Here is a 25780-nt window from a genome sequence, read left to right on the forward strand (position 1 = left end):
CCACCGCGTTAGCAAACAAATAAACGCGCACGCTCATGTAAATATTCAACGCTATTAACACACCTTATCAGCGGCAAACACAAAACCGAATGCACAGCAAAGAGGAAGCAATGACTAAAGTTAAAAAATTAACAGTAACAATTAGCTTAGATAGCAACTAAAGCGTATGGGTGGTGAAGTGTGGGGCTGGAACTGGAACTGGTGGCTAGAGGGACCGTATGTAGTGGGTAGGGGGGGGTGTTTTAATCTTATCATAGTCACACACGCCAGCTGACCACAAAATGAACAAAAGCGGCATTGTCGAATCGCTCACAAGTACTTGTCACTTCCGTTGCGACGAAAACTTGCCTGCCGCCTCTAGAAAGCAAAAAAAAAAAAAAGAAGCAACTACAGAATACATACAGCACACCAATCGCGGCTGCTGACTAAAATCAAGCTTAATCATCAGTGACTTAAAATACGCTCTGCATTGTGCAGTGGTGTATTCGAAGAAAATCACCGGCGTAGAAATTCGTGCTTATAAATATGTCGAAGTATGTTTGTACATTAGACTGGTCCAACATTTTTTTTAATCACCACCCAGAACTTAAGAATATCGATAAAAAAATAATTACTTTTAAAGATTTTTTAGCAATTCCACGAAAAAATATATGTACCTTCTCTATATAAATTTATGGCACACTTCAAAGAGCCGACGGCACGGCTAAATATTAAACGATTTCGAAATAAAAAAATATGGCTCTCCTTATTATCCATTTTCTATAATTCTGGTGTGTGGCAGGAAGAAAATTCCAAAAAGTTGATTTTCATGTGTATTTTTGGACCACCTTACTATACGTACATACATTGCTACTTAAAACATCTTAAAATATTCCTACAAGAAGAAGTTTAACTTTGAAATAAATGCATTAAATCGAGTGGGTAGAGAACGATAACGAACGGATGCCGCACAGTGAAAGATTTACATACATGGAAGCTGCGACAAAAATAAACTACATATACTGCCCTTAATAAGGAACGAAAAAATATTAAAAATGGCATAGAGTAGCAAACTGCCACGCCCACTACACTAGGGGGTGGAGTAACAAATGTTATCCGATTTCAATAAAATTCGTTTTGTATTATAAAACACTAATCAGAAAATCATAAAAAAATTGAAAAATTATGAAAATCGGCCTACCGCCACGCCACGCCCGCCAGCTATCCAAAAGCAATATAAAAGCCAAGTTTTATAAAAATCTATTTATTAGCAGCTGCCATATATGCCTCTTAACCCTTTCGAGACCAAGGGAAACATATTACCCAAAAAGCACTCATAAAATGTTGCGTGTTTTTAGTAGTTTTATATTTTATGTTTTTAGAATGTGCTAAATGAATAGAAAAAAAAATGTTTATCAAAATTAGAAAAATTTATCATAAGATTTTTTTTAAATTTGAATTTTTCAGCAAATATAGTTTGTAGAAATTTTATTTTGATAAAAATACTTAATTTTTACCAATTTTTATTAATTACCAAGATTAGAAACAAAATTTTTTTTTTGTGGGAAAAAAATTTTGCGGTAAAAATTATTTCTTGCGAATAAAAATTTTGTGAATAAAAATTAAAACAAGTAGTTAGGATATACATTTTAGGAGAAAAACTAGTTTCATTTTTTAGGAAAATAACTAGGTACCAAAATTATGGCCATACATTTTTTTAGGAACATAACTACCAAAGTTATGACCATATCAAAGAAAGAAAGAAAGAATATTTTTTTAGGAAAACTTTTTTTGGACAAAAAATTATTTCTTTAAGGAAAAATACTTTGGAGAAAAAAACTTTTGGAAAAACAACTTCGGAAAAAATTTTTGAAAAAATTGTTTTTATGTTAAAAATAAACTTATAATTTTAATTTTTAATTAAAAAAAAATGGAAAAAATTTTTTTTAAGTATTTTGTCTAAAAAAAAAACCATTTCAGATGATTTTTTTTTATTTTTATATTTTTAACGAACAAGATATGTATATAGAAAAGATAAGCTCTTAGAAATATAGAGAGTACAAAAATTTTTACCAGATACAAAAACGATAATAAAAAACCTTTTTCGCGCAAAAATTATGAATTTTATTAAAGTTATTTAAGAAAAGCAATTAGGAAAAAAATTTCTTTTTAATGAAAAGTTATTTTTTACATGATTTTATTTGGTTTTATATGAATTTGATTACTTAGTCCGCGATGAAACAAAAATTTACAATTCAAATCACGATTGTTTTAAAAGCTTATGGTCAGGTAATTCGAGCAAACCACTTTTGGATCCGGCGCTTACTCACAGCGTTATCTTTACCTTTTTGATGTGTAAACATATTTACTCCTGGTATGAGCAAAATTTGCGTAGACCGTCATTCGTAAACCACAACGAATTCAGAAATAGTGCAAATGTAATCAACACATTTTGAAACTTGAACTTGTTGCCAGCTTCAGATCACTGTGCGTCGCGGCGCTGACGACATGCGCTTGCCTTCCTGCCTACAGTCGCAAAAAAGCCCAAAATAACCAATAATAAAAAACAAACCCACAGCAGCGATTCACACAAAAGCATAGCTGATAGTAATGAATGGAGGCATGAAAAATATCTTTCGATTGCCAGACAGGCAGTCGAAAATGCATTCGATTCGGACTTTGTCAACGACCACACCCAGTCGCGTTGTAATGCATTGTGACTTGTCATTATATCCCACGACTTTATTTCCGCTTCATTTAATTTTTGTTTTTTTTTTGCTTATCCTCTCTTTCATTACGAAAATCATTCAGGCAGTCAATGGCTAAGAAACTGTTTATCAGTGTACACAATTACTAGTTATGCTCCCATCCATACATACGTACTTATACATTTATGTATACATACGGTGACCATCCGTTCTGTTTTTTGCAGGACCGTACTGTTTTTCAAAGGTCGGTCCTGCGTAGTTTTTCAAATCTGAAAAACCTGAAAATGTACTTATTTTTTCCAAGTGTCCTGCATTTGTCCCGCATTTTATTCGTTATTTTAAAATTATTTAAAATTATGGATGCATTTAAAAAAAAAAAGTGTTTTTTGGTACTTTTCGTAGCTTTTCTTCAATATCTCATGAAAAAATCTGCAAATTAACGTAAGCGACTTACAGCTCGAAAGGTATTGATGTGCCTCTTACCAAAATATATAACTTGTGGCGACTTCAATGAAAATTATTAGTGCTACAGGCGAAAAAAGTGAGATTTTCAATCAAATACGCAGTTTCATTTGATTATGTTTTTTCATTATTTAAAAAATTCGATAAAGAAGATATATCATTACAGTAAACTTTGAGCCAAAGATAATGAAAATCGGATTAGAAATGTAGATGCTATGGCGCGCAATCTGCACAAATTATATATTTTTGTAAAGGGCATTTTGTAACTCGTCATTTACGTCGATTTTTGACAAATAACTGCGAAAAGTACCAAAAAAAACAAAAAAGAAGGGTATTGTTTTCGTTTTGAACGACTCAAAATTTGCATATAAAATAATCTTTTAAAGATTTTCACTTTTCGTGTGTAAGCTATTGTAATTATAATATGTTTTACTATACTTTTATAAATATTCATGTAAAAAAAGATAATTATCAATGAAGAAAGCGTGATTAATTTTTGAAGTTTAAAATGTATTAAGAATTTAGAATCATAAATACTCTTTTGATATTTTTATACTACGTTAATATATGCAGGCATATTTTTGAAAAATTGTCCTTCATTTTGAATCCATATTTATGGTCACCGTATGTATACACGAGGCTTATTTATTTTTGAAATGAAGCGTAAAGTGTAAGAACAAGGAGAAGTAATGGCGTGGTTTGTCATTAACATTCGATTTTATTAAACGCTGACGTTGAGTCATTCACATCTTTTTTTCACGAATTGTATAAAGAGTTTCCCAATAAGGGCGGTTAGCTGTTGAAATGAAATGGCAGCAAACAAACTCAGTGTGAGGTAATAACGAAATGTTTTTTCTTTATTTGAAAAGCTTACGAATTTCCCTCTCTATTCTATTCGGCTTCTTACGATGTCAGGGTTCCGAGTGGCCCAATTTTCAATCACTCCGCCTAATACATAGGTCGGGCTGAATTTTAGTGATGGCCTGAGTTATGTTTGCCTTAAGGGCATCGGTCGATTGCGGCTTATTGGCATAATCCTCCCCCCTTCGGAAACCACACGAGTAAAAGTCTAGCGGGATCAAATTTCATCACCTCGGTGACCAATTCATGTCACCTCTGCGAGAGATCACTCAAATCGTTTATAAGGAATGTGCATAGTGGCGTCCGTTGTGTGGTGCCATACTGATTTGGTGACTGCATACGACGCTACGCAAAAAAAAAAAACATCGACACCAGAGGGCGCCAAAATATACCCTCAAATTGCAAAACCCTTTACATACATATGTACACTCAGAAAAAACATTCCTTGATGCTAGGAAAAAAGTATATTATTCTAAGGGAATATTACCTTGAAATGGCTCCAATGACATGGCTGCCTTAGTATGAGTAAACGATTTGACTCAGTTAAAGAAAAACACAATTCCTTAGTTTTTAGGAAAAATTCACTTGCCATTATTTCATGCTCCGTGAAAGGAATTAATATGTAATTCTGCTCGTGGCGCTCAAACAGTCGCAATGGCCGACGGAGCAATTTTTTAAAGTGTATTTAAAAAAAATATCAAGTTTATTTTTTATGGTATTTGAGTATTTAGGATTTTCCATATATAAAAATGAATTTTACAATTTTTAATTTATATTTAAATTTAAATAATTGACTTACCTTATTCTAACCACCTCCAACGGGGCTCGAAGCTGCGAGGAAAGAAATTAACTTTGTCTAAACAGCACTCACAAAATTCAAAATTATTTAAGGAAATTATAACTTATATTGAGTAAATTTTTAGCATAAACCTGAATTAGGGAAAAATTTCTCAAATTGAGTAAATTTTTCTCAACATTAAGGAAAGAACAGTATGTAACTCTAAAATAAGCAAACTGGTTTCTTGTTTTAAATAAATGCTTTTTTCTGAGTGCAGTATGAAATTTATTTATTTTTTTTTATTTAATCAGTCTTTTTTATACCCGAGCTTCATTTCAGTTTTGTATAACGGATTAGGGAAATATTTTTCATTGGCGACACATAAAACGACTCTTAAATATAACTCCCAACTATTTAACGTCTAAATGGCTAAAAGAATAATAACTCAAATTGACACAATAAAGTTTCAAAATAATAGTTTTAAAAAAGCCCTCCGCACAATGCCTGAAAATTTAAACAGATCAATCGTTATTGGGCATGAGTCTTTTCCATAAAAGTTTTTCTTGAAAATTTCGACAATATCTATGTGAGCGGTAAAACAATATTTGTTGCATACGAAAGTATAGCTGTTTCTTTATACTGCATCAGTTTGTATTTTATTCCGCATACGTTATCACTTTAGTTTCTGAAAATTTGACAGCGGGATGGGCAGAATTTTCCGATTTTAAATAATTTTGGGTATTAGATGAAAAAAAAAATAAAAATTTTAATTTTTTAAGTCTCCATAGAGGAATCTGAACTTTGTGGCCCCCTGTGCGACACGCCTTAATCGTCTCCAATCGGGAGCAAAGTTTATATGTGATTTCTTCGACTAGAGTAGCATCGATTTAGCGGTTAAGGCTTAGGAAATTTGATGTAAAAATTTGCTTCCTACATTTAAGGACCACCCTAATATACATATATCGATATTCGAATCGGTATTCTGAATGTCAAAAGGATGTTTATCTGTATATTTTCGCAAATAAATGAAAATTCAAGCACAGTTATTCTTAAAAATTTCCGCAGGCATATCGGGGCGGGTTTGAACCCCCCAAAACCCATACCTGCGTTCGCTCCTGATTCGCGTAATGCATTTTAAGGTGCACCTGCAGTTTGTTTGAAATGTCAGTAGCCTAACTACCTCAAGGCCTCTTATTGGTAAGCATTTTATGTTACTTCAATAATATTGCACAATAACACTTTAACAACAGCCAATATGCACCAAACCAAAAGTCCTTCGCGTAAACTTATAATCACAGCTAAACAGCTTAAGGCCACAAGCAATGGCTGGCAGTTACAAATACAATTAAACTGCTATTAACAACAACAACAACAACAAAACGACTAGTGTTTCTAAAAAATGCTTACAGCGCAATAAAAATTGAGCTGCTAAAGTTTTTTTTGTGTGAAAATTTCCATCGTTGTAATTAACACAAAAACTCAAATAGAAAATTGTGGCCATTTCACAAACAACTCACATATACATACATACATATATAGTACATATGCCCCTTTATAAGCAATTTTTACGAAGTGCATTTACTATGGCGACAACAAATATGTGCCATTATTAAGTAAAAGTCACAGCTGTAGTGGTATACAATAAGGCACCCTAAATCAAAAAAAGTCACAACTCAAAATTTTTCAAAAATTGTTTTTTTTTTTCACTATAAAATTGTTTACAGACCATATTTTTAACGGACGCCTAAACATCTTCTTCGTTACTATTTGCATTAATTGGCAAAAATACTATTAAAACTATTTTTGTTTTGCACAGCACCAACAGTTTTTTACCGCTCCCCATTTTTTGAGAGTTTTTGAGTTATGACTGTTTTTCATTTAAGGTGCAATGTCGTGCGCGTGTGTGTGTCTGTTTATGTGGGAGTGATTGCCATCGTTGAAAAACTCATTAGAGATACTTAATGCGATTTTTTTTTTCTCCATTAACACTACCACGACCATCCTCTTTTTTCTACTCGTTGTTTACACATTTCCGCTGCTACTGCTGTTGCTGCCGCCTTCTAAGGTCACACAAATATACAGGCGTACCTCCAGCATTCGCTTGCATATGTGATCGGAAGTTCGCACGCTCGCATAAAAATGCACTTGTATAAGTTTTTAATTTAGAAAAAGTGTGAATACTCGTATCAAGTGCGCAACTTGTGTGTGGAGGGGAGCACGCGCGCGCGCGCCAAGCGCCTTTTCTATTGCGCTGGCACTTCGTGCTTGCTTTCTCTTGCCTGCCTGTGTCTTTCCCCACCTATCGCTTGGGGCTAAGATGGTTAGCGTGCGCTCGCAGCATTTCGTCGCGGGTTTGTTAATTAGTAAAATTTTTTACACTTTATTTACTTTAATTACAACTTTGCAACACAGCTGTGCAAATGTTCACCTTAGTGTAGGCTGCCTTGTATACAGCTGAATATACATACTCGTATATGAAAGTATGTGTGTTAGTACAATTTACTAGTTTGACTGTAGAACTTCAAAAGTTCTTTAATAATTCGTGTGCTTACATTTTATTGCTTTGCAATTTTAATATAAAAGTAGTGATGAGTTACAAAAAAAAAAAGCAAAACCCAAAAGTACAAAAACTTTCCAAGATTGCTTTTGCCACTTTTTGTTGCCAGCTTTTAGGCGCACACCCCAGCAAATGGAAAAGCGGCGGCAGCAAAAGTTGCTTGTGTAAATGAATAAACAAAAAAAAAAAACAAGAACTGCAATGATAACAAAACTTAAATCACGAACTCTGTCAGACGACGAGCTGGCAAGTAAATAAATTGCCACCACGTTGACCACACCGCTGCACTGTGGGCTGAAAAAGTAACATTTTGGGAAAAAATTATTTTAGGTTATGCATTTGACATGAAACTGGAATCATTACCAAAAATTTCTTGCCACAGGAAATGTCTACCAAACATATAAACATCAGGCCTTTGAAAACTGTGGAGAACTCCGCGCTCCTATTCACAACAGTTAGTCCTAAGAGCTTAACCCTTTCGGGACCGTAAGTCTACAGTTAAAAATGTACACGACGAATGGAGAAGTCGGTAAAAAATCTGATTTGTCCTAAAGAAAAGATAAGGAAAAAAAAATATTTTTAGTTTAATTTGAATAATTTTAAATTAATTTTAATTTTTTAAAACAAGAAACCTTACTCTCTATTAAAAATATTTTTTTACCAAAAATTTTTCTCGCAAGTGTATATTTTTTCTATTTTTTTTTCTATTAATTGGGTATTTCTAAAAATTAGTACTTTTTTTAAAATTTTTTTTTTGTAATTTTTTTTTACTATTCAAATTGCAAATTTTTCCTGCTTTTGTTAAAAATATTTTTATCTAAAAAGATTTCTTCTTTGAAAAAAAAGTTGTCTAAACATTACTCTTTTCCTAAAAATGCCATTTTTTTAATTTGTCTCGCAGTTGTATATTTTTTCTTTGTTTTCTGTAAAAATTAATATTTTTTCTATTAGTTTTTTTTTGTAACCAACTTTCCTTTCAAAAAGTAATTCTATTCTGCTTTGTGCTAAACTTTTCTACAAAAAAAGGTAAAAAAAGCCCCGAGCTGGTCCTGAGCATGTCCCGTCCTTTAAGACTTAAAAAAAATTGTCTTGCTCATAATTATTATGAAAAGACTTTTATAATATACAGTGGTCCACAAAATAATAGGAGTGCGTTATTTTGGTCAGTTTTTGCTATTTGTCTTTTGTTTATTTAATGTTTATTATTTTTATACAAAAGTCAAGCTGGGTATACAACAAACAACGAATAAATTCAGATTTCAACCTTTGTACAAAAATTATTAAAATTCTGTAAATTTTCACCAAAATATCATTTTAACATTTTAATCAGAATCTTCAGAGAAAATTCTGGTATGCAGTTTTATAGCCCATTCAATTCTAGTCTGAAGAAGTGCAAGTTTCAAGCTGCTAAAAAATTCCGTTAATTTTGGCAATTTTTTTTTGCTGGCACTGTCCCCATATAAAAGAAAATTGTCGAACATACTTTGTATGGAAAAAACGTGAAACACCTTCAACCGAAAAAATTCTCAAAAATCAACGGAATTTTTTAGCAGCTTGAAACTTGCACTTCTTCAGACTAGAATTGAATGGGCTACAAAACTGCATACCAACATATTTTATAAAGATTCTCGTTAAAAAATTTGAAATTTTGGTGAAAATTTGCAGAATTTTTATAATTTTTGTACAAACTTGAAAATGTAAATTTATATGGTGTTTGTTGTATTACCAGCTAGGCTTTTACAAAAAAATACGAAACATTAAATAAACTAAATACAAATAGCCAAAACAGGTTAAAATATCCCACTCCTATTATTTTGTGGACAACTGTAAGTCCCCAAAACGGTTAAACCAAATTTAACAGAACTTTCATTAATAGGCTGGGGAACTTTCTGAGCTGTACATAGTCGTGAAACTGAACCGCTAGATGGCACTTTCGTCGAAAAATTTCTAAGAATCGCATTTCTGTACCGAGAATTTTTACAAGGAAGAGAAAGAAGAAGAGCCTATAGATGGCGCTCCAGTCACATTACTTGGAAAATTTGTGTGCCGTTTAAATATAGAAAACACGCTGCGTGATTTAAACTTAGTCGCCAAAAAGAAGCTTAAATTGAAATGCTTAATTTAAAAAGTTTTAATCTCAGCCGGCACACTCGAATGTTGGGTATAAATTTTGTATGTATAACCCGAGAGTTTAGAATTCAGGGGCCAGATACCCCCAACAGAAGGGGTCACAACCGCCAAAGAAAAAGAAAAAGGGGCACAAATTAATAGATTCGATTCTGCTCCATATTGAAGCCTTAATCAGCGGACGCATCTTTTTCCAAGTCAAATTGGTGCAAAAATCCCTCAATATTTACTACAATCGCTTTGGCATGAGTAACCGTGGCATCATTCCATAAATGAAACCCACTTCATGGTGTTTGGTCACACAGTGCACGAGGGCAGTAGAATTGAAAGCCTTGATCGCTTGCCGCTAACAAAAGTAACCATTTGTGTGGCGCATGCGAGGTGACTAACTGCATTTTAGTGCGCCACCATGACACTTGCTGCCGCCTCCACGCCTACCCCACCAGCACCAGCACCAGCTTGTAATTTGTTTTTGTTTCAAGGCAGCAGGCTATATTGTTTTTGCGGTCGCATTTAATAAACACTGGCAATAAAAAGTGTACAACAAAAGATGTGCACCAACAAAAAAAAAAACAAAAAGAGAGCGAGAAGAGGCGTGGGGGACAGTGATGCAATAGGAGAAGGTGTAGAGTGCCTAGAAATGTGTGGCACAACACCATCACCACCTCCACTCACCTACTCGAATCAGCAGAGAAGAGTCACAAATATAAATGGCTGCCGCATTTGACAGATTCAAGCCATTGCTTCATTGCAATTGCAAGCAACAACAACAACAACAACAACAACAACAACAACAACAACAACAACAAAACAACAACCAACCACTGCATTACTGCCATTGCTGCTGCTTAGCTCTCGCCGTTGCTGTTTCTGTTGCCAAGGGCGCATGCTGAGCGGAGTGCAATGGCCGCCTACGGGGCTTTTTCGGTGTCGTTTGCTGCCTGCTGATTGCAATGCTGCTTCGTTTTGTTGGCGTTGTTTTTGCTATTGTTGCTTCATGGCTTAGTGAAGGATTTTCATTTCAGGCTCTTTGTAAAAGCTTTTATGCCTTTCGAAAGCTGACGTAGCCGTTACCGCCACAAACTGCTTTCCGCTTCATTCCGTTACGCTCACTGCACTGCACTGCACTGCACCGCCTTTCTCTCTCTCTCTCTTCCTCTCACTCTTTCTCACTCCATCGCTTCTGTCCTGGTACTGTCCTGCCACCGCAGTTGTGGCAAAGGAGATTTCTTCTCGTTGCCATTTAAAATGCTTTTTGTTTCAATGTGCATCGATGTGATTGTTGTTGTCGTTGCTGCTGTTGTTGTTGTTAGGACGTTTTTCATTTGAATTGGTTGCATTCGTTCTGCTTGCTAGCTGGCTGGGCGACTGGTTGGCTTTCACTGCCTTGGCTTGGTCGCGTTAGCTTTACTTTGCGCTTTATTCATAGTCGTTTACAAAGTGCATTTGTTTTGTTGTTGCTGTTGCTTTTATTGTTGTTTAAGTTCTTCGTTTTCATTTCGTATTGTATGTTTTGTGTTGTTATTATTTTTTGTTTTGCGGCATTTTAGCATGAATGCAAATTTTGCACAAGTCGTTTATTGTCGTTGTCGTTGTCGTTGTCGTTGCTGTAGCTGTGGGCTTTATTATTATTTATATTTTTTGTTGTTGTTGTTCTTCTTCTACTTGTTATCCTTGTAATTTTTCATATTTGAAAAGCATTTATGCTTCAACAGTTGCAGCTGTTAGCTCCTCTAAGTCCTCCCTTCTCGTTTTGGTCGCCACTTTTCGGCCCCCTTTTTCCAAGCGCAGTGGCAGGTCAGGGTTAAGAAATAAAAACTTGTGTACCCAAGCACAATTACATACGCTCATACATACAAACATATGTAGTACTCGTACAAGGCATCTGATTAACGAGTAATATGCTTTACCACATTCTAGCTTTCGCCATCTTCATCATGTGATAAGCAAACACACATGCTTTGCAAACAATATACCTATACTTCTTGCATTTTTTTCACATGCCTACACTATATAAATAAATATATCATCCATATCCTTGACAGTTGCATCACTGAAATGGCTTCAGCTTGTGTAGAGTTAAGAATCTAATCAAAGCAATAGCATTCTTGGCAATCTGCCTGGTTTAGTTAGGCGGCAAAAAATCGCTTATTTAGTCCACAGAAAATAAATAACTTTTGTATATGCATATGTATAAGCTAAGTGAACAAAAGTAGGCCACCAAATGGGCAGTATTTATTTGCAAATTTTTTAAACTATCAGCATCGCAAAACAAAAAAATTGGAAGTGACATAGTTGCAACTGTCCATTTCTGCCACCTCCACTGTAGTGTTCGATGCTCTCGATTTCTTCATTTTTCAAAACGCGTTTCGTAATAAAGCTTTTTTCTTGAAAATCCCTCATTTGACATAATAACATACACTTTGTTAAATTGTATTAAACTAAATTGAATATATATAAACTGCTGGCAGGCCTCATCAAAGTATTTTCGAAATAAAGCTCTATTCAACCTATTTCATTTGTAATATGTCATTGAAGCATGTAACTGATTAAGTTTAAATACTGTGAAACAGCTGGTAACCCTCTTTAAACATATTTTCGAAAGCAAGCTTTCTCACACCTCTTTCGATCGACAGCAACATTGCAATACTTTATTTAAGAAAAAATGGAATTTGTTTTTCAAGTAGATGGCAACCCTCTTCAAACCATTTTCAAAATAAAACTTTAGCTTATTAATAAAATCGTACTTAACTTTTTAAACAGATGGCAACAATCTTTAAAAATAGTTTCGAAAGCAGGCTCTTTATATGGAAAAAATGGTTTTTGCTCTTAAACAGGTGGCAACCCTCTTCAAAATATTTTCAAAATAAAACCTTAAGTACCATTCGCTGGCAAACCATATTGTAATATGTACTTAATTTAGCTTATTAAACAAAATTGAGTTTATATTTTTAAACAGGTGGCAACCCTTTTTAAATTTTTTTTTTCGAAAGCAGACTGTTTCGATTGGCAGCCACACTGTTATACTTTATTTATGAAAAAATTAAATTTGACTTTGAAACAGGTGGCAACCCCCTTCAAAGTATTTTCATATATTTAATTTTCTTAAATCCCATTTGTTGGCGTACCATATTGTAATACTTAATTTAGCTTATTAATGAAATTACATTTAACTTTTTAATAGGCTGCAATGCTCTTTATGATATTTTGAAATTGAAACTGGTTTTTTGTTTATTCATCTGTAATGTATGCTCATATTCATAGTCAAAAAGCTTTTTTATTCCCATTCGTCCGGCATCCTTATTGTAAAATATGGGTGCACGTATAGTGTAACTTTTTGACCCGTTGGCGTTGACTCTTTTCAGAATATATGCTATATGCTAATCCAGATCATAAGCTATCCGTATGCCAAATTCTAACCAAAGAAACAGTAACGTATGTACATAAAAATTCCCACCGAGTTTTCACATCATTTAGTAGGATTTCATTTAAATTGTTAATTTAATAAATTTTAACCACCTAAGCTGCTGGAAACCATGGCCACAAATATTTTCGAAAAGATACAGCTTTTCTTAAAACTTTTGTTTCGATGCCCATATAAAAATATTTCGTTTAACTTGTTAAACTGATTTTAAATTTTTGAACAGGTGGCAACCATATTCAAAAATATTTTGAAAATAAATATCAAAATAATTCATTTACCATATGAACTAAATTTATCTTGAAGTTCCAAACTCTCAAAAATATTTTCGAATTAGAGACATCTTTCCTTAAACCCCCTTGACAACAATACTAACACTTTACCTGGTTATTTAAGTTTATTTTTCCCTTTTTCCACAGTTGGACTTTAAAAAAGGGTGCAACTCTGTTCAAAAAATATCCTATATATATCGAAGTTACACTGTAAAAAATCATTTTCCCCGTCTTTAAAGTTATTTTGAGTAAGTAAGAGACCTTGATTATTTAGAATTTTTTAAGCCTTGATAAATTCTGAAGTGATATGAGAATTCTTCGCGGCTTTTTCAGACTTAAGAGATATTTTTTGTGACTTCTACGGGATCTTTAGAGACATATTGGGACTTTATGTATTTTAGTCAGTTTGCTTACAAAATTTTTAGGGAATCTTTGACGGATTAATTGCGACTTTTTGTGTTGCTTTCGTTACCCTTCGTATTTCTTTCAAAACATTTCTGGAAATAAATTTTTGGGATCTTTCGGAGTTTTTCACGAGTTATAGACGAACTCCCATCTAAATTTTATTTTGCCTTTTCTTCTTATTCGGCAAACTACAACCGTTGATCGGCTTGGGCCGAGACCAAGAGACTACGCCAATTGCTTCTCTGCTTCGTGAAGTTGCACCAGTTGTGCATTCAAAGTGTAAACAGCTCCTACTCAACTTGGTCCATTCACTTCTTTCGTGCGCGTCTTTCGCTGTTCACTCATGGGTGTCAAGTCGAAGGATCTACATACATATTCACCGGAGCATCATCTTCCATGCGTACGACACGTCCGAAGCAGCCCCCAAAGTGAAAGGCTTTGGCACAACAGCAGCATCCACCTTCTTGTCGATTGTGCAAAGTACACTGAGATTCCACTGCACTGAGATTCTTTCTGCCGTTCTCTTCTTTCTCTTAAAAAGAAGTCTCTTACCTGCTTCTTTAGACATAACCATACATTTTAATGTAGCCTTTAAATATAAAGTGAGCTTTAAAGTTTAAGGTTACATGAGAAAACTGCCCTTACACTGTCTAGTTTCACCTCATTTAACCTTCATTTATGTTTCTTGACTAAACTTAACTCTCATCGGTGGGATCAAGAATTCCCTTCTCCGCTACCAACTTAGCACTTCTGCGCCTGATAAAATTCATACACTTGCAATTGTTTCTTCGCGTGTTTGCTAGCGATTTGCACTTTTCGTAATTTCGCTCTTCTTCTTAGTTATCTTTCTGCAATAATGGCTAGGCAAGCAGTAAAAGCTGTGACTGTGTCTTTTGAATTAACCGACGCCGACGTCGACGCCGACTCTAACTTAAATTTTTTTTATATTTTTTTACTTATTCTACCCCAAAGATTTTCTCTGTTCTTATTTAGTGACTTCTTTGCTGCCAAAGTTAGTACTCGTATGTATTTTTCTGACTGTATCCTATAGTGTTATCCTTTGCCTCGCTACTTTGGCTACAGCAGTTAACATATTTTGCCCTATACTTGATTTTTACGCTTTTTTATTTCAATTTGTGCCATCAACCGCTTCGGCTTGCCTTGTGCTTTTGGGTACAGCCAACTTCGCCTCTCTCTCTCTCTCTCTCTCTCTCTCTCTCTCTCTTTCTTTCTCGATTCCACCTACATACTATAACAGGGCAATTCTGGCTAAGATGGTAAATAGTCTTTCGTAAGATTCGTCGTAATGAAAAACAGATGGCAAGATTGTTCGAAAGAGTTTTTTTTTTTATTCTGGTACAAGTCCTAGAATAAAGCTCTCTCATTCACCACCCGTGGTGAAAAGCTATTCTGAAAGAAACGAGTGAGCGCAGCGCTGGTGTGCCTTTCGGGAGCTCCGCGTTCGATTTTTATACCCGAGCGCACTTGCGCACAAGGGTATATTAATTTTGTTCACATAACGGTTGTTTGTAACAGCCAAAACGAATCGAGATAGATATAGACAAATGTATATATGTATAAATGCTCAGAATGAATAGAGAAATCGACTAAGCCATGTCTGTCTGTCCGTCCGTCTGTCCGTCTGTCCGTCTATCCGTCTATCCGTCCGTCCGTGTACACGATAACTCGATAATTGAGATATCTCAACAAAATTTGGTATGTAGGTCTTCGTTAATCCAAGGTAGGTTGGTATTGAAAATGGGCTAAATCGGACTGTAACCACGCCCACTTCCCATATAACGGTAATTTCCAGAAATACGAAAACTGCGATATTTTAGTAACTACTGAAGATAATTCACTCAAAATTGATATTTACAATAACTTTCAGACGAAAAATAAGAATATTATACATTTTTAGAAAATGGGCGTAGCCACGCCCACTTATGGTTACATGTGTATATCTTGGTAACCGCTGCACCCATTTCTTCCAAACTTGGCACAGTTATTGGCCTTGGTACAGCATGGAAAATTTTTAAAATCGGACAATAACCACGCCCACAGTCCACAGGGTAATTTAGAGAAATACGAAATCTTCGATAAATCAGTAAATATTGAAGCTAATTTATTCAAAATTGATGCTTGCAACAATTCTTTACCAAGAAATACGGGTATGGTAAAATTTTGGAAAATGGGCGTGGCACCGCCTACTTATGATCACATATATGTATATCGGTAACCGTTCTACCAATTTGTACCAAACTCGGTATTTTTATTGTGCTTGCCACATAAAAGCAAAACGTTGAAAATTATTGAAATTGACTAAAATTACGGCCGCTTTTCATATAACGCTAAATTTCAGAAATGCTTGAAACTGCAATATTTCGAAATTTAAGGACGCTAATTTACTCAAAATTGATACACCTCGGCTTACCATCTAGCGGTAGCTTTCGAAAAGTTGAAAAAACATATATTTAATACTTGCGCCGGGTATATAATGTTAGGCTCCGGCCGAACTTAGACTTTCTTACTTGTTGATTTTTTAATTTTATTTTATTTCTTTTAATTACAAGTTTTTATTATTTTTCCAATTTATATTTTTAAAAATTTATTCTTCCTTATTTATAAGAATTCATTGTCTTAAAAAGAAACATATGCATGTTGAACAATATATCTATATATATAAAATTAAGTGGCACAACTTCCTGTTCGCATACTCCTCCTAGACGGCTCGCCGATTTCAATGAAATTTTCAGGGGTGATTGGGGTCTGTGTGGAGGGTGCACATAAAATGAAATTTTCAGAAGTGATTGGGGTCTGTGTGGAGGGTGCACATAAGAAATTTAATGTGTGTATCATTGCACGTTTTGCAATTAATTCTGTTTGGCTTTACGTATTTTTTTGGATTTTTATTATTGTTTTGCCGCAAGATTGGCAGTCCTGCCTTTTACTAATAAATAAACAGAAACAGCTGGCGAATGTTTACAATTATTAAAAAACATTGATAAAGTCAGCTCAGCTGAAATTGCAGACAAAGCAATCGACCCACAATTGTTCGGCGTTGTAACAAAAAATATGATTGAATTAGCACACGTTTGAGGAAAGGGTGCGATAGTAGACTCCAGTTATAAGATTATAAATTAAATTTCCAAAAGAAAGTGTGTACTTTACATATTTTCTAATTATCTTCGAAAAGATATTAATTAACACCCACACTCAAAAAAGTAAACAATGCTTCATATATCGAATATTTTTTTTAAATCTTACTTCATAAAGCTCTTTAAATATATTGTATAAATGAGGTCATACGAGTTTTGGGAGAGGGTTACAACACAAAAATACATTTATGGCGCAGCGAAGCACGCCGGGTAATTGCTAGTATATATATATTTCTCTTGTTGAATATAATTGTTATAAGGCCATAACTAACAAAAACAAATATATATGTTTCTTTTAAATTTTATTTAAATCTTAAAACTTATACTATTACTATTTCTTATTTTATTGTTTTAAAAAGGAAAATTTAATTTTTTTATTTAATTTAAATTGAATTATCTTAGTTATTGTTTTTTGTCTTTTTTATTTTAATTTTTAACTTTTGGTTTAAAAATAAAAATGCATTTTTTTAGGTACTATTTTCTTCTTTTTAATTTAATGTTTTCTTTTTAAAATTACTTTTTAAATTTTTTTGTTTTAAAAAGAAAAGTATATACATATTTTTAATTTCATTTAATTTGTAAAAATTGTTTTAATTAAATGTTTTTTTTTTAATTATAAGATTTCATTGTCTTTTTTAAACATAGTTTTTTTAATTCACTGTTCTTTAATAACTGGAATTCATTGTCTTTAAAAAATAGATATACAGTATTGGACATATCTATAGCACCCCCCTTTCAAAGCGATATTGTTTGCCACTTATGTTTAGTTATTTGTTTTTAAGAATTTTCAATTAAAATGCAGTTCATTCTCTAACAAAACCCATATAAACCCATGTTTTAAACTTTTTAAAAGACCGCAAAAAAGCGCAACCAACTTTCCCTTAAATTTCAAACTTTTTTCTCAGAAGCTCTAGATTTTTTTTGAGTACACAGTTTTATAGCGCATTCAATTTTAGTCCAATAATGTGCAAGTTTCAAGTCGCTAAAGATTACCGTTGATTTTTTTGAATTTTTTTTGTCTCATTTGCTTCCATATAACGACTAAACACAATTTATTTTTATATGGCAGAAACCCGCAACATCCTCGGCGAAAAAAATTCTAAAAAATCAACGGTAATTTTTAGCCACTTGAAACTTGCACATTATTAGACTAAAATTTAATGGGCTATAAAACTGTGTATTCAAAAAAATTCTACCGCTTCTGAGAAAAAAGTTTGAAATTTGGGTGAAAATTTGTTGCACTTTTTTGCGGTCTTTTAAAAAGTTTTAAACTTGAGTTTATGTGAGTTTTGTGAGACAATGAACTGGATTTTAATTGAAAATTCTTAAAAATAAATAAATAAACATGAGTGGCAAACAATATGACTTTGAAATGGGGGTGCTATTGTATTGGCCAATACTGTATGTACTTATACATATATTTTTTATTTAATTTAATTTTTAGAAACTTATTTATTTAGTTTGTTAATTTTATTCTTTTAAAAGAAAAAATATTTTGCTAATATATTTAATTTTTAAGATATTATTTTATTTTCTTGTCTTCTTTCATTTAATTTTTAGCTTTTGGTTTAGAAATAAAAATATTTTTTTTAATGTAATTTAATTTTTTAGTACTACTTTGTTCTTTTATAATGAAATTTTTTCATTTTAAAATTTACTTATTAGATTTTTTTTTTTTTAAAGAAAAATGTATATTTTTTATTTCATTAAATTTAAAAAATTGTTCTTATTTTAATTTAATGTTCTTTTATTTATTTTTTTTTTAAACATCAGTTTTTTAATTTACTGTTCTTTAATTACTAGAATTCGTTGCCCTAAAAAAATATGTATATAATTTTAAATTTCATTTAATTTTTAGAATTTTGTTTATGTATTTAATAAATTTTATTGTTTTTAAAAGAAAACTATTTTTTTATTTCATTTAATTTTTTGGATATTATTACATTTTGTTTGTCTTTTTTAATTAAATTTCTAGCTTTTGGTTTAAAAATAATTATTATTTTTACTTCATAATTTTTTTAGTATTCTTTTCTTCTTTTTTGATCAAATTTTTTTATTTTTAAAATTTACTTTTTAGATTTTTTTAAATTGAATTTGAAAAAAAAAGTTAAGGCGAACTTTTGTCTTTCGAAAGTCTGCGGTGAATGCAATGACAGTTGCCACCATTACCCTGTAAACTTTTGCCTTTAGCAACTTTCTATTTGCCTTCCTTAGCATAATCGCCGTAACTTTATCCTTTTTATCCCCTGCATGCGTGCTCATTCGTTCTCACAATGGCTTTTCTCTGTTTTTACCTTTCAACTGGCTCCTCTTAGCCGATAGGTTGGTTGGTCGTTCGGTTTGTTGACAACAGACAGTGTTGGCTGCTGGCTGGTCGTCGTCCTTAACTTCCTGAATTAGCATAATGTCATTTGGTTTTTATTGTTCTCCATTTAATGTTTTTCTTTTTCATATTTTATTTCTTCCGTTTCAACTTGCATATTTAACCAAGTAACATTCACTAGCTTGCTTCCTCAGCTGCTTCTTCTTCTCATCTTTTTTTTATTAGATTTTGGTTTGTGTCCATGTTCCGCAGATTACTTGCAACGCAATACTTTCGCATAAACATAAACGTGCACTATTGTATTTGCTGTTGTAGTTGCTATTGTTGTTTTTTACCACTGTCATTCTTATGTCCTTGTTGCGGCGAACTCTCATGGCTATGTAAATAGTCGTTGTAATTTTAAAACTTGTTTAATGTTTTTTTTTTTGTATGCACATGCTCTCTCTGTGGATGTATGCGTGTTAGTGTGTGTGTGTGTGATTTCACAGTTTAGATTATGTCCGTCCGTATGTGCGTTAGCGCATTTGTGTTCGAGTGGCAGCTGCTACCGACTCATTTGGCCTTCAGTAGCTCTGCAATTTGCCGCCCCTGTTGCACCAGCAGCTTCTTGCTCCTCATGCCACCTGTAATAAAGCCAGCGCGCTGCTTGTTATCAGCAAACTAAGCAACTGTGACCAACTACTAACTAAGATAAATACGTTTTTTAGTAGTCTTCTAACTGCGGTTTTCTTTATGCGGCTGCAAGGCTATAAAATTTCAGCACACCTTTTTCGCTACGCTTCGTTACACTTTTTCATGTTAGTGCTATGAAGACGAATAGTTCGTCTTGATCTTCAAGGGAAATTGTCTAACGAATCGACTTACGCGAATCAAGTGGAGCTCGTAAGATAACGAATTAAAAAAAATTAACGGCCTACAAGAGATTGGCCAAAGCTGGGCAACTGCAGAAAAAGTGCTGTACGGTTTCTTCCTCTGCAACTTCTGCACTGTTCATGGGAGAATATTCCTAGTCTTGAAGAGTGCCTGCCAAATAGCCAATGATCGGTTACACAAGCCGTATTCTCTCTTGAGAGGTTGAGCAACTCTGCCATCCTTTTGTTGTATCAATTTATGGCCATAATAGCCTGGTTTTTCTACAATTGCCCTCCTCTAGCCTCTTAACCCTTTCGGGACCGTAAGCCTACAATTAAAAATATACACGAAATGGGAACTTTCTCTTATATTGAAGTCGGTAAAAAAATCTAATTTTTCCTAAAGAAAAGTTAAGGGGGAAATTATTTTTTACAATTCAATTTGGAAAGTTTTTTCAGATTTTGGTAAAATTATTTTTTTTCTAAAAAAAAGATTTCTTTTTGTTATTTTATCACTTATAACAATTATAATTATTATTTTTTTTAAATTATTGTTGCTCTTCCATAATAATAATAATAATTAACGGTATATTTTTTCCTAGTTTTATTTACTAAAAATTGGATTTTTCTAAAAATTATTATTTTTTTCTTAAATTTTTATTGTAACAATTTTTTCTTTTTAAAATTATTTTTTACAATTCAATTTGAATAATTTTTTGCTGCTATTGGTAAAAATATTTTTTACTAAAAAGATTTCTTCCTAAGAAATGTTTTCTAAAAAGTACCTTTTTTCAAATTTTTTCTTTTACTAATTTTTTTTTCTTAAGTGTATATTATTTTAAGTTTTTTTTTTATAATTTGTGGGAGATTTTTCTAGTTTGAGTAAAATATTTATTTCTAAAATTTTATGCTCAAAATAGCTAAATAATAATGAGGGCATTATAAAAATCAGAAAGCTTTAAAATGATTCACACTGTTTTCTTATGAGTGAAAAAGATTTTTGGGAAGCATGTTTCCCTTTGTCCTGAAAGGGTTAAAATCCCTTCTAATCCCTAATTAGCAGGTTGCCATGTGTATTCCAATTTCCTATCTGCTTTCACAAATGGGGAGATTGTTTTTTTGGGGGTCCTTAAGTAAGCATAAAAACATTATTATTTGGACCTTAATCAATAGTTTCAGGTAACTTGCCTTTTAAGTTCACGGCCACCAATCAGTTATAGTACCATTGCTTTATGCTCCTCAAATTGTACATAAGTCAGGTTTGGTTGAAGTGGACGAGCGAGGCCCAGTGGTATCGTTTAAGCAGATCCAAAATGCCATGTTAATAGAATACGTGGATTCATAAATGCCTGCTGCCAGCCAGCTGATCAGCCGGACAGTCAAAGTGGTGACAGGGCTACGAGCGTCTTATCGCACCCGACATGGTAGGCCAGTGACAGTATCATAATAGCTACGGCAGTTGCCAATGGCCAGCTGCCACATGCTGCTAAGTAGTATGCCTTTTCATCAAGCAGTGACCGATTATAATTTCGGTCAATTGCTTAAATAGACGATGTTCTATACTAATGACTGAGTCGGAACTTTTTTGTCGTGCCGAAACTGGCCAAGATTTGTAAACGAGAGTCGGACAAGGTATATGCATGTCCTCCTCGACATCCATTTTTTTTATGGGGTGATTTTTGTGCGGGAGATTTTAAGCCGGGGGAATAAGTCCGACCACCTTAACTTGCCACTAATTCAGCGCACACAATCAAACTACGCTAACTCATATGCGCCTCTATTTATTGAGTCTTATATGGTGGACAGACAGAGAAAATTAATTTGAATTGATAAGCATAAATGCAAATTAAAATTTTACCCTTACAGGCGGCAGTAATGCGAATAAACCAGCCGCAAGGTCGTGGGTTCGAGTCCCACGGCCAGTATACTTTTTTTATTTCTTTTTCATTCTTTTTTCTATAAGTTCTATATTTTTTTAACGTTACTTTCAGTTAGTTGTTGTTGAATGTTTAACAAAATTCATCTCTAAAAATTAAAATTAACTAATGTAAAATAAGAAATGTGATATAAAATAAAGCAAATGAAAATAAAATAAAGTAAAATTAAATATATAAATAAAATAAAATAAAAAAATATAAAATAAATAATAACAACAAAAAAATTTTCGCAATCGCTCCAACCGAGTATCGAACCTGGCAGCTACAGGCTTGTAGCTCGCAACTCTCACCACTCGGCTACCGCGTACGCGAAACTCGACTGCTTCGTTTGCTTACTTGTACAAAATCGAAAATTCCTCGGATCCGAGTTAATTCCCAAATATTTCGTGCATTTATTCGGCTGCTTATGCTCATTTTAAAGAGGAAAATGCATGAGTTAAAGCAAATTAAGGCTGGTTATGCAAATAATCGAGCCCGTTTGTCTACCGTATTAAGTCCATAGCTTAATATGTAGCTTGACATAATAAAATAAATAAAGGCGCATCTGTGTTAGCATATTCTGCCTGATAGTGTTAAGTTAGTTCAAAGTTAAAATAGTTCATCAAGTTAATATAGCCTCTCGCACGGCGTGGTAGATGGAATATTTATATTCACGGCTATCAACCAGATGAGATACATAAATGGCACAGGGCCATCGCAAAGTTCATCAAAAATTCCGAGCTAGAGCTGCAAATATATCGATGTCAGTATCGATATATCGAGTAATTGGATTTTTTTTTTTTCGATATCGAGTATGGCATAGCCATTTTTTTTTATAGAAATTCTTATTAAAAAGTTCGCAATTTTTAAGACAATTTTTTGATTTTTTTTTCTAATTTTTGTTACAGATTGAGCTATCTATATATATAAAAATGAAATGTTTTCCGTATGACGGCGATGCCTGACCAAACGGCTGAACCGATTTAAATTCTGTAAAAAGCACCTCTTTGGACCTTCTGTGTGGAAGGTTCTTTGATTTAAAAAAATTTGAATTTTTTTGAACGATTTCACTATTTCCTAGAGTTTTCCGTATATTGAATGTCACTAAACTACTAAACGGCTGGACCGATTTCGTTCATATTTGGAACATATGTCAGCACCTTGACCTTGAGGGAAATATTTCTTGACCTTGAGGGAATTATGTCTACTAAAAATTTTATTGCTAGGTGGCGCTGGGGTCGGGATATTCATAAAAATTGCATTTACTTGCCGATTTGGCTCATATTTAGAATATATCTTTGTTAGCCAATTGAAAATGCATATTGGGACTGAAAATGTACACGATAGGTGGCATTGTGGATGATATATTCCTAAAATTCTTATACACTACTATATATATAGTAAAAGGGGGCGTGGCACACCCCATAGGCGCGGAATATTTTATCAGCACTAACTTCGGAACCATAAGTCTGAAATTGAAATTTAGTATGCAGACGTATCTACGGTAGGTGCTTATACAAATGAGTTTTTGGGGCGTGGCACATTCCACAGGCGTGAAATATGATGAAATTTGGTATGAATTCATATCCATGGAAGGTGCTTATAGCTAAGTTTGTTTACATGAGTTTTTAAAAGGGAACGTGGGGCATAGGCATGGAATTTTTAATCAGCCATAAATTGGGAACCATAATTCACATGAACTTGAAATTTGGTATGCAGACATACATATATATGGGAGTTGTTTAGAGTAAAGTATATATAAAGGAGTTTTTAAAAGGGGCATACATAAGTATTCATCAATTATGTATATCACTCGGATAATATTTAAATCTGTGTCTTACAGTCTTTAGACCATTTCAAAATGGAAAGATTAAATCGTTTTTATTTTGATCCCGCGATGCTGTTAAACGAAAAATGTTCATTCATAATGAATAAATCTCCTTCCGAAATAAGTATTCTACCGGAAAAGTGGCGCTATTCTAAAACAGCTAAGCGAATAGGCAGATAAACGGAATGTATAGTTTGTCTCCTTTAATTTATGCTAAATTGAATATTTTTTACTAAATACTGTTTTATATATTGATTTGATTACCCCGAACGACGTCGGGTGCTCTGCTAGTACTTTTATAAAAAAGTAATGAAAAAAAAAAATATATGTAGAATGAAAAAACATTGCGAATACTGTAATAATATCACTGTGTGATTTTGAGTGTGGGTCACTGTTCCTACATACATATGTACCTCATACATATGTGTATGTATAACAAAATTTTCTGTGTTAAATTGTTCTATGCATTCTTTGAATGAGTAGATGTTATTTCAGTGTTTCATTGTATAATTAAAAATTAACGATATATATCGATATCGATGCCGCCAGGTACAGATTTTCAGAAAAAAGTTAGTTGAGTTAGTTGTCTTCAATAAATTATTGCATACGCCATTTGAGAATTGTATGTATGCTGCACTGTATAAATAAACGACATCATAAGAAATACGGAATTAGAAATTGTGTGAGCTTTTAATTTTGCATGCTTCTAGCCACGCTGTTAGCTAATTGAGCAACAAAGCTTAGCAACAAAGTAACTACTTTTTGTTAATAATAATATTCTCAAAAAAAAAAAAAATGAATGAAGCGCCGATATTTATGCTCATCAATATAACCTCTTCTAAGTAATGCCCGCACTTGTTCCTATTTATTGTAGATGACAACTTTTCTTAAAAGCTATCTGTAAGGTCCGGGCTACACAACCTTTTCTTGATAATCAAAATAAATTTAGAAGTTGTACATATGTTAACGAATGTACTGTCAGTGTCAAAAGTAAGCATACACCTTGTTCTAATATAATATTTACAATTATTTTCATTAATATTTTTTTTCTTTTCTTTTATACTTAAATTTAATTTAATTATCTTAAATTTTTTTAGAAATTCTGAATACAAAGTTTATAGTTTTTATTATAATTTTTTGATTTTTTTTTTGAATTTTCGCGAAGTTTACATATATAAAGTCTGAAATTTCGACATACACATATTTATGTTTTATGTTATAGAATGAACTTTATTTTAATAAAAAATGAATGAAAAAATTTTTTCATGAAAAAAGTGAATATTATATTAACACAAATTATATACTAACTTTTGACACTAAGGGTAATAGTTGTTAATTGTTAAATTTTTTCTTCTCTATTTTCAGAACCCTCCCAGTCTGAAGCAACTTCGAGCCTGCGTGAAAAGTTAAAGATTTCACCCCACTAAGTTTTCCCAACTACTCAAGTCAACTAAATTTTGTTTTATACAAATAACCATAATTTTCCATAAATAAATATGCGCTAAGTGTTTCAAACCAAATTTGTATGCGTCGTCGTAAGTGAAGTCATAAAACGGAATCAAAGTTTCAGCATGTAAAAATAAGTGAAACAAAGTAAGGGAAGAAACGAAACGAGTTGAATAAGTAAGAAACTTTATTGTGATTTCATAAATAATAACTTAGCGCGCGCGAAGAACAAAAATAAATAAAAGCCAAAAAGGGGGAGGAAATCGTAAAAAAACGAAGAAGAAGAAGAAGAAACGAAAAGTAAACAAATTGTTATATAAGAAACGAAAAATAAAACAACAACTACAACTAATAAATAAAATGTTACACGAACCACAAGTCAAACGAAAAATGTCGAAAGGGAGCTGCCACAATGCCAACAGCGGCTTCACAGCCGTCGCAGCGACGCAAGTCTTCCTCGTACTGTCGCTGTTCGTGATTGGGAATCTAAGTGCCTGGCAGGAGAATGTGCGGCCGAAACTTTATGTGGAATTAGGTAAGTGGGAAAAGAAAACGAAAAACATTGGGAAGGGGGGAGGAAATAAGGAAACGTTTGAGTGTATGTTTATAACTTGATTGCGTAAGTAATAAGAGGGGGGGGGGGGGGGGGGGGTGGGTAGGCAAGTGTGCTCCAACTACCAAAACAGTCGAC

General features: G+C 33.2%; 1 protein-coding gene across 1 annotated transcript in view; it reads left to right on the forward strand.

Annotated features, from left to right (window-relative positions):
* Positions 1-25780, forward strand: part of LOC118735696 (semaphorin-1A) — a 620249-nt gene that overhangs the window by 150121 nt on the left and 444348 nt on the right. The window contains 1 exon segment of the mRNA XM_036465613.1: positions 25009-25624. Coding sequence (XP_036321506.1) covers positions 25450-25624 — 175 coding nt within the window. The 5' untranslated portion in view covers positions 25009-25449.

Source organism: Rhagoletis pomonella, unplaced genomic scaffold, assembly GCF_013731165.1.
Source record: "Rhagoletis pomonella isolate Grant_MI unplaced genomic scaffold, Rhpom_1.0 Rhpom_scaffold_00003, whole genome shotgun sequence".
Lineage (NCBI taxonomy): Eukaryota > Metazoa > Arthropoda > Insecta > Diptera > Tephritidae > Rhagoletis > Rhagoletis pomonella.